This window comes from Blastomyces dermatitidis (assembly GCF_000003525.1).
Source record: "Blastomyces dermatitidis ER-3 genomic scaffold supercont1.2, whole genome shotgun sequence".
Classification (NCBI taxonomy): Eukaryota; Fungi; Ascomycota; class Eurotiomycetes; order Onygenales; family Ajellomycetaceae; genus Blastomyces; species Blastomyces dermatitidis.
The window spans coordinates 7,993,361-8,004,266 of NW_025544775.1; the positions used below are offsets into that span (position 1 = coordinate 7,993,361).

The 10,906-nt window shown below is 32.9% G+C and overlaps 1 protein-coding gene across 1 annotated transcript; it reads right to left on the reverse strand.

The window, feature by feature from the left end:
• Positions 1-10,192: 10,192 nt before the first annotated feature.
• Positions 10,193-10,378, reverse strand: BDCG_16568 (uncharacterized protein; the record flags this gene model as incomplete). Its single annotated transcript, XM_045425783.1, has 1 exon — positions 10,193-10,378. One exon carries the CDS (start codon positions 10,376-10,378, stop codon positions 10,193-10,195), a length of 186 nt encoding a protein of 61 aa, XP_045280018.1.
• Between the last annotated feature and the right edge of the window lie 528 nt (positions 10,379-10,906).

The following is a 10,906-nucleotide window of genomic DNA, read 5'->3' on the forward strand; positions in this document are numbered from 1 at the left end:
AAGAATGATTGCAGCAATTCTCTGTTTTCATATTATAAAGATAAGTTATTCTCATTTCTTTCTTCTCTCTTTTCTCTTCTTCTTCAACTCATCACTAAGTTCAAGCTGATATAAAAACTATTAAAACACTCTTAGAAACTCTCAAATTGAAGAGTATAGACTAATCAAATTTTAAATACAGAAGAATCAAATTATATTTAATATTACTAATTATTCATCTCTCTTCAATAAAATCACAGTTGTGTCTTCTCTCTCTTCTCAAATGAAACATGGCCTGTGAAAAGTGAGTATCATACCAGATTATAATGACTAACACAGTCTCAGTATGCAGGGCTGTATACATGCAGTGCATGCTGAACTGAAAGACTGTGTGAATTACAAACTGATATCAGCATCTCAGAAAGAGTCATACAGTGTGAAAAAGCTGCAATTCTCAGTCATATATACAGAGAGTGAATTATTGCAGTAAGTGTATGTGCATTGTATGAAAGTAATACTTTTTGATAATACTCAGTCTCTGATATTATGAAAATAGAGTCTCTCTGTGAGATCTGTTTTTATTAGAAGTCAGAGAATCTTATATTTTTCAAGATTATCTTCACTCATCTTATCTGTGAAATTGATGAGAAGAATCATTGATTTCAGTATTCTGTTCTTGATATCATTCAAGTGATAGCAGAGTTCACTCTGATCATACTTTTTAAGTGTATGTTTTCTAAATATTCACATTTATACAGATATATACTGATTATTTATTAGATAATGTTAAGATAATGACTCATCACAGTCATGTTACTCTCACTGTGAGAGATATACAGTTAATAATAAACATTGTAAAGACTCTGAAGAGTGAGTATTTTAAGAGTACTGCAGCTCTGTGATCTTGATTTTTTTTTTTTATTTTTTGTTTTTTTCTTTTTCTTTTCTTTTTTTTTTTTCTTGTTTTTATTTTATTTTTTGTTTTTTATTTTTTTTTTTTATATTTTATATTTTTTTCATAATTAAAATTATATAAATTATGATCTGTGTTCAGAAAAGTAATGATATTTAATAATACTCTCTGTTAAATTTTTAACAAATGAGTACTATGTTATGATATTATGTAAGTAAGAAGTGATTTCATGATTTCATTTGATATCATTCTTAATAATAAGATCAGAATAAAAATGTGACTAAGAATTCAAATATATTCTTTATTCAGAACTAGATTTTTATTTAAAAAGTGAATCTGAGATCTTTAATATTTGAAATAACATGATTTGAAATCAATGTAATAAACACAAATCATGATCAGAAGTAATGCTTTTAGACAACATGACAACTGTAAAGTTTGATCCTGGTCTCAGACACGGTCACACGGTCAGTCTAGACATGTGCCTGAGTGTGAAGTTTTCCCTCAACAAGTAAAGCAGTATCAATTGAATGCTCTTTCACTCACTGCTCTTCATACACTATCTTTTTGAGATGTTCTAGAACCACACTGACATAATAACTATGAATCACTTCATAGACAGAATTATCATGCTCTGGAGGAGCCTGCGCTTCTCACCAGTTTTTAGACATACTATCAGATGTGATTTAAAGGTTGCTTAAGCCAGTGTATGATTACAGGCGTACGCCGGCTTCTTATATATTGAATCTCATATGCTAAATTAATTAGCGGCTGCTATGGCCTCTTTACATTCATACGTGTATGCTAGTAGTTCAGAAGCGGCCGCGTTATTATCCAACGGTCATACGTTCTTCCGAACCACAACAGAATTGAAATCAATTCATCTTATTTTTCACATTTTCTATTTGAAGCTCTATAAGTAATACTTCAGAGCAGAGCTGCCTCAGCTGAATAGTATCAAGATTGAGAATGATACTGAATATCTTATGAAGAAAATATTGAACAAGTGAATATATTATGATAAGCTTCAATATCTCATTAAATGAAAAGATTATTCATTATCAGAGAATTCATGAGAACTGCTTGAGTATTTGAAAAATGCTGAGAAAGAGATTGTAAGCTATAAGACAGCTAGTAGAGATCATCTTATTACACATCAGAGATATTGAGTAAGAAATACTACTTAAGACTTCTCATTTTTCTTAAAGAGTTTTTTAGAGATGATCTTACAGTGATGAGCTGATATCTTGTAGACTCTGTAGCACTCTTCTTCTATTTTCTTTCAAAGGGTTTTTTAGAAGTTTAATGAGACTATACAAGTATAAAATTCCTGAAGCAGTTAATAAGAAAAGAAAGAGATATTTGAAATTAATAAAAAGATTAATATTATTGACCTGCAGACTGCTGCTATTCTAATGAGATCACAGCCTACTGAAAAAGTAAAAAGAGAGATCAGAGTCTACTCATCAATAATCACATTCTTATCAAACTTATTCTTCATCATTGAAGTCTTCAGCACTAACATCTTTATCTACTGAGAAGTTAGTACTGCAGCACTGCAGAAGAGCAGAAGAAATATATAAAATATTAACTTATCAACTTACAAAGCATCTCAGTTATCTGCTTCAATTGAAGTGAGATTCTATTCAATTAGTAATTAATCTTTATAGCACTTTCAATGATAATACTGACTAATCTCTTCTTAAGATCAGTCATTCTGAGGTGTTTTTTCATCTCAGAGATTCACACTTTCATCTTCTTTTACAGATGAGCAAGAGGAATCTTTTCAGTCTTGATAGAATTCATCAATACTTGAAGCTCTGAGACTCTCACTCTGTACTGCTTGAGTATCTAGACTTCTTATCAGAACTGATATGATATCTTTCTGTAAGATAATACTTATAGAGAGATAGAAGTCATTGTTACAGATATAATGAAAATAACAGAAGTAAGAGAAGAAGCAGGTGTATAAAATCCTTCTCTTCTTCAGCTGCTTGACACAGTGTAGACAAGTAGCAGTGTCAGTCAGAGACTGCACTGAAGTCTTCTCACAGAGAGAAGATGAAGAAACTACAGAATTCTGCAGACTCAACTCAGCAGCATCTCAAGCAGGGCTCAAGCATGCTGCAGAAGAGAAACTACAGATTGAGCTTCTCAGAGTCACTGTTCTCAGAATCAAGCTCTTCTCAGATTTCTCTTCAAATGATTACACAGGGTCATACATCACTGTATTGACTGAGAGAGAGAGCAGTGTTACAACAGCAGTGAAGAGAGCAGAGAACAGACTGAACATAAATAAACTAATCAGTAGAAGAGACAACATCTCACTACAAGGCACAGTGACTATCACCGCGACTGTAAAAGAAGCAGAAGAAGAAGAAGATATAACAATAAGAGTGATACTCTCACAGCTCATTGACACTGCTATCTCCATCTTCAACCTGGCTTTCTTAATAGTCACAGAGACTGTCATCACATCACAAAGACATTTACTTACTAGAAAACATCAGAATAAGTTCTCTACTATTCTTCAAGAATGATACTCTCATACACTCACTATTACAGATGAGAGAGAGAGAAAGAAAAATATATCATGAAGAGAGAGATCTTTTCAAAAAAATTCTATCACTACTGTTAGTTTTGTCTCTAAAATACATCACTTTTACAGAGAATTTCATATATAGAATGAAATATATTGAAAGATCTGCAAGTCACTTGTTAACTATGTTTTTTCACATTTTAAATTAATATATAAGAAACTCACTTATCATGCATTCAATTTGAATGAAGATGAGAAAAGAAAGATCTACACAGTCAGTAGAAAAACTCATCTATTTCTTTATATCACACACAGTATATACACTGTTAATTAGTTAGTAATCATTACTATATAATAAAGATAATTTCTAATTCAGTAATCTTGAGAGTATAGAGACTATGCTCTTAAAGAGAAGAACATTGTCACACTCTCAGCTGTATCAAGACTCTGCTGCAGTTTCACATAACTCATTACTTTTATACAGATAATTTTATTCATTCTGTAGATTATTTAAACTGGTTTTCAATCACTCTATAATATTATTCAGATATATCATAGAAAGATCTGATTAATAGATATAAGAACCTTACTTCTATACAAGATCAGCAGATTACTTTTTCTTGATAGTGAGACACTGCTGAGATATCACTCTGACTATTCTCACTCATGGAATAAGAGAAGGTATTCACTCATTGTCTATATAGAATAGCTAGATACTGGCTTCTCATGAAAGAAGTCAGTGATTTGTTTCTTTTACTACAACTGGAATATATATAAGAGTTACTGTGTGTCTCATATAATCTTCTTAGTATACTAAGTATCATATCTGTGATATTCTTGCAATAACTCTGTAGCATATGAGCTCACTATTCAAGCAAGATAGTCAAGCTCACTTATACAGCTTCTCAAACAACTACCTCTACATGTCACCGCCAACTAGTCACTGCTTCGGTTCCGTCACGTTACATCTATCAACTATCTATCATCTCAAGATTGATGATACATCAGAATGAATAATTCAGACTGTAAAGAATTATCTTTATAAGTTCTGTAATCACTTATAAGATAATTGACATGATCTTCTTCTACATACAGAGATTGCTATCAACAGTTAAGATGCTGTTTTAACAGATGTAAGCCTGTTCTTTCTTACATACAGATATTATATGAAAGTTTTGAATCTTCTAGAGATTACACAGTTCACACTAAATCTCTGCAGTTCAATTCAGATCACTAACAATATAGTAACAAAGCTCTGAGATGTCTGTAATTGAGTAGAGATCTTCATGATAACTGTAAAATAAGATTAAGAGAATTAAATTAATGTTCACTGAGATCTCACTGAATAATATAAGATAGAAGATCTGATATAATTGAAGCTTAAGAATATATGAATCACATGTTCATTCTATATACTAGATTATCATTATATCAGGTATAAAGTAATAGAAGTTCTAGATAGTTATAACTACTGTCTTAACACATCATCAGAAATTTATAATGTATTTCATATAAACTTACTCTTCTATACTGTCATTGATTCATTCTCTTCTCAACTGACTTCTGACTGACAATCACCAGAAATCATAGAAGAAGATAATGAACTTAAGTGAGAGATTGAAGAAATTCTTAATAAGAGATCACACAGCTGCAGTTAATAATATCTTGTAAAATGAGTCAGTTATAATTAACTGATCTGAACTCTGAGTTCTGTATTATCTGAAACAGCAGCTCTTGACTGATAGAAACTGCTTCTGAAAAGAGAGAACTAATGTGACAGGCTGTGCTCAATTAATTATATAGACTATTCTGTTACACTTCACAGATTTCATATACACTCTGATTCTCAGTCATTCTCAATTGCTGATTCTCGGCTGCTGTGATTCGGAAGAACGTACAACCGTCGGATAATAACGCGGCCGCTTCCGAACTACTAGCGTACGCATACACTTCCGAACTACTAGCGTACACGTACAAATGTAAAGGGGGCCCTAGCAGCCACTAATTAATTTAGCATATGAGATTCAATATATAAGAAGCCAGTGTACGCCTGTAATTGTACACTGGCTTAAGCAACCTTTGAATTACATCTGATAGCATGTCTAAAAACCAGTGAGAAGTGCAGGCTTCTTCAGAGTGTGATAATTTCACCTATGAAGTGATTCATAGTTATCATGCCAGTGTGATTCTAGAACATCTCAAAAGATAGTGTACAAAGAGCAGTGAGTGAAAGAGTATTCAATTGATACTGCTGCTTCACTTGTTGAGGGAAAACTCCATGCCCAGGCAAATGCCATGTATGTGAACAGATGAGATGTGAGAAAAGAGATGAAAGTGATGAACCAGATTTAAAGAAGACTGCTCTTCACTCAAAGAGATAAAAGAAAGGAGTGGCCATCACTGGAGTTGTACAATGATAACAGAAATCATAGAATGATATATTAATATAACAACACAGTGATATAACAATAGATATTGTACAATCAATGAGAAAATCACTGAAATGAATACCTTCTCTAGCTGATACAAATAACACTCTTCTCTACTACCTGAACTGAAAGATATGCAGAACCTCTCAGAGGGTTTACTCAAAGCAGTAAGAAAAGCAGCTGAAACTGCTGAATCAGAATCAAAGCTTCATACATGTACAAGAATTCTAAATGAAATCAAGGCCTTGTATATGCAGTGACAGGCTGAGGCAGAAGTCAAACAACAATTAATATTCACTGCAAATCAAGCATTCACTATGAAGAGCTTCACTGATGCAATTATCATCATCAATAAGAATAGAGAAAACCAGATCTTAGATCTGCAGTGAGAGATCAAACATTTACACAGATAGATAACTACACTGAATCTGAAGATCTTATCACAATCATTCACAATCTCTTCAGAAGTATACACATCATCAGAGACTGCTGCACAGAATAAGAATCCAAGTATAGAATATATCAAGCTGAGAGATCTGTCAGAGTCATCAAGCTTCAATGATGACTGAAAAAATAATGCTGTAATTAGCTGGCTAAGTCAGATGCAATCATATTATCAGATTGAACATGAACTCACAGACAGACAGTCAACAGAATTTCAACAAGTCTTAAGATCTGCTGCATTTCTACACAGAAAAGCAAAGTTATTATGAATAACTGATGAAAAGATAAATCTCACAGACTCAGAGTAATATTCATTCTCACAAACATGAAATGAGTTTTTCAAATGAATCTTGCACAACTTTGAGAAAGTGAATATATGAGATAAGCATTATAAACACTTCACTGAGTGTAGACAAGTGAGTAATCTTATATTGTACTTCACATACTTCAGTTTACACTATCTTATGTTGAATAAAGAGCTTTTAACATCTTTCTGTTTACAGATCTTCATTCATGATCTTACATCTGAGTTGAGAGTGAAATGAAAATGCTTAATCTCACAGTCAGATACAGTGGAGAAAGCATACAATATTCTCATTATACAGAAATAAGTAAGTCAATTGTGATAGAAAATACTACAATCAAGTATATTCTAACAGAGAACAGATAATCAGACTTCTATAACATAAGTCACATACTCAGATACAATGAATCTAGATCTGAATGCTATTGCTAAAGCACTGAATCCTCTGAAAAAGAGATTCTCTGAGTGAAAACCTTGATATTATAAGTATCAAGCTTACTTCAACTGCAGACACTAAAATCATGATGCAAAAGATTGCACTTAGTGTGCACAGTCAAGAGAAGTAAGAGAGTCAAAAAACTAGCAGAATCAGTGAGCTCAGAGACACTCACTGATATTCTATGAAAAGTCTTTAAAGTGAAAGAGATGCCCGCATTGAATGATTCTCTGAATTCTGTGAATACAAAGAAGAAGCAGGCTTCTGAATGAGATGCAGGTGAGGATGATGAAGTGAATACTCATCTCAATGCCTTGAGACCTGAAATGTTAATGTATAGAAGACACTTGAATAAGAATTAAGAGATGGCTGCAAAAGTGTTAGCAGACACAGAAGCTTCTACACAATATATTGATAATTATATAATCTGAAGATTGAAAAAAGTCTGTCAAGTGAAGAATTCTCAATACATAAGATTATCTGATAACTGATATTTGATATCATCTGCAAAAGTAAGAGTTTTCTTGCACTTCAGAGAATGATCTTGCTATATTTAAGTGTGAGAGCTGCAGAATGTGAAATACAATCTTATTCTCAGACTCAATTGATTTCAAAGGTTCAATTCACAGATTCAATGACATACATATCATATACAGTTGACTGATAGAAAGAAAATGATTCATACAATTCTATCAACTGATATGAGAAGGACATTTCACATCTCTGATATAGAAGAGTTAAATCTGCTTACACACTAACAAGCAAAGAGAATGATTCACAAGATCTCATTCAAAAGCATTCTGTATGACAAGATAAAAGATATACAGAAGAATAAGCATATGAAGAAGCTTCTGAAGAAGCATGAAAAGATCTTCTGAACAGATCTTTCACTGGAATTACCGCTGAAACAAGGATTCATACATGAGATTGACACAGAGGATGCAAAACCAGTCAATCAGAATATATATTCTCTGTCACAAATGCATCTCAAAGAACAGAAGTGTCAGATCACAGACCTTCTAGAACATAGTCTCATACAATTCTTATCAAGTATGTGAGGCTTTCCAGTTCTATTCATGAAAAAGGCAGGTGAAGAGTGACAGATGTGTATTAATTATTAAGCACTTAACAAGCTTATAATCAAGAATGAATATTCACTGTCACAGATTCAACAACAGTTGAATACAGTTGAAAACACCTGATATCTATCAAAGATCAATCTTCTCTCAGAATACTGACAGATCTGTGTAGATGAACTGTCAGTTCTGTGAACTGTATTTAATACACAATGAGAAAAGTTCAAATTCCTAGTAATGTCATTCAGTCTGACAAATGCATCTGTCATCTTTCAAACAATGATGAATACAATTCTTCATAAACAGAATGAAATCTCATATCTTGTATATCTCAATGACATTCTAGTCTTTTCAAACTCATACAATAAATATCTGAAGCATCTCAATGAAGTGCTTATAACTCTGGCAGAGTATAAGCTCTATATCAAATCAATCAAGTGTGTATTTGAAATGAAAGAGTTGAAGTTCATAGAATATGTAGTGAGTGATGACTGTATACATCTCATTCTGAAGAAATTGAATGTCATAGTGAATTAACCACAGCTGAGAAATGTACATCATGTACAACAGTTTCTTGAGTTGATCTCATACTACTGCAGGTTCATCAAGAATTTCACATGAATATCTGCATCACTCTCAGATCTCTTAAGAGAAACAGATGCAAATCTGTGAAAGAAGAAGTTTCATTCAATCATCTGAAATATCATGTGCAAAGAGGCTTTTCTCACACTGAGAGAATACATAACAACATTCTCAGTGCTTATTCAATCAGATCATGATAAATCTTTCTACATTGAGACAGACACATCTGAATGAGCTATCAGAGATGCTCTTCTACAGATGAACAAGAACAGCAAGCTACACTCAGTGACATACAATGGTAGAAAACCATCAGATGCTGAGCTTAATTACTCAGTGCATGAAAAGAAATTGCTAGCAATTAAGCACACACTGACATTGTGAGATAGATATATTGATAACAGATATACAATAACAGTGATCACAGATCATGAAAGCCTTGTCTACTTACAATCAACAACAAAACCTTTCAAACACTTAGTATATTGAATCTTGAAGTTTCAAGTGTATAATCTTTATATTAAATACTGAAAGAAATCAGATACAGTGATACTGAATATAATCAGTTACAGACTCAATTTCATGAGTGAGAGTTCTGCAAACCAGGCACAAGAAATGTTTGTGTTAAACACACTAAGAGAATGCAAGAAATCAGAATAAGTGAACATCATGATCTCTCACTTGAAGAATGATAAGATGTTGAATGACAAGTGTCTTACAAAAGTAGTAGAAGAGATACTTCTGAACTTCAAGCTGAGAAAATTAAAAAACAACATTATGCTTTACTGTGATCTAGAATACACAGAAGCTCTCTATCTAGAATCTTCATTTAGATATGACTTAATGACTTATATACACAAGGAATTCAGTTACTTAGAAAGCTCTGAACTCATGAGTGTACTCAAATCAAGAGTATACTGACTAAGCATAATCAAGAATATTCAGATATATACTCACAAGTGCTTGAATTACCAGGTTACAAAAGAATCTAAGAAAGGGTTGAAATGTGAGAAAGCACAATATCAGATGAAATGTACAATACAATTATTCAAACAATGAGAAGTGAATCTCATAGATATATTACTGTAAACATCAAATGAAAATCAATGAATAATCACTGCTATTAATTACACTACTGACTGACCAGTCATAAAAGCAGTTTCAGAGACAACAGAGAAGATGATGATGAAGTTTCTATATGATAAGATCTATATCAACTATGAAATGCTACATGAGATTCTAACTGATAACAGTGTGAATCTCATAGAAGAAGCAGTGAGGCATTTCATGAGCCAGTTACAGACAAGATATCATAGAACAACACTATATCATCTGCAGATGAATAAAAAGATGAAACACTTGAATGAAATCTTGAGCAACATGCTGACAAAATATCTAGTGAGCAAGTCTATGAGATTATGAGATGAATATCTTGAGCAGGCGCTATTAGCCACATGAATTCAACAGCATGCAGTCTTCAAGTGTTCACCATTCTACCTGTTGTATGAATTGCATCCGCGCATCTCAGAGAATGCTTCAGAAAAGGTGGGGGAGAGAACAGCAGTTGCAGACGCAGCAGAAACAGCAGTTACAGACACAGCAGAAATAGCAGTTGCAGATGCAGCAGGAACAGCAGTTGCGGATGCAGCAGGAACAGCAGTTGCAGATGCAGCAGTCATGAATGCAGAATCAAGATTGAAAGAGATCAGCCACACACACACAAAAGCTAACAAGTTACTCCTGAACTGAGCAATTCAATTAAAAAGAATACAAGACTCACTTGTTAAGAAATCAAGTCTCAAGATAAGAACATAAGTTCTCATACACAATGAGAGTTCTGAGAAGTTTCAACCTAGGTGATTTAAGTCATATAAAATACTCAAATCACATTCTCTGAGAATGTACACATTAAAAGAATCAGAGAGATGAATCTTATGCAACTTAATCAATGATTCACAACTTGTGAAAGCAAAGATGCAAGATCTGAGTGAATTATAATCATTCACAGCACTATCATCAGTATTGAAAAAGAAGAGACTTATAATTGAAAAGTCTCATGAAGTAAGAGAAATCATAGACACTTATAAATCAGATGATCTCACTTATTCTGATCTTTTCACAATTATAAGAAAAGAATGAAAAGAAATGAAGAAATCAGATGAACATCACACTTCAATAAGTGATGAGACTGTAGTCAGTCATACAAT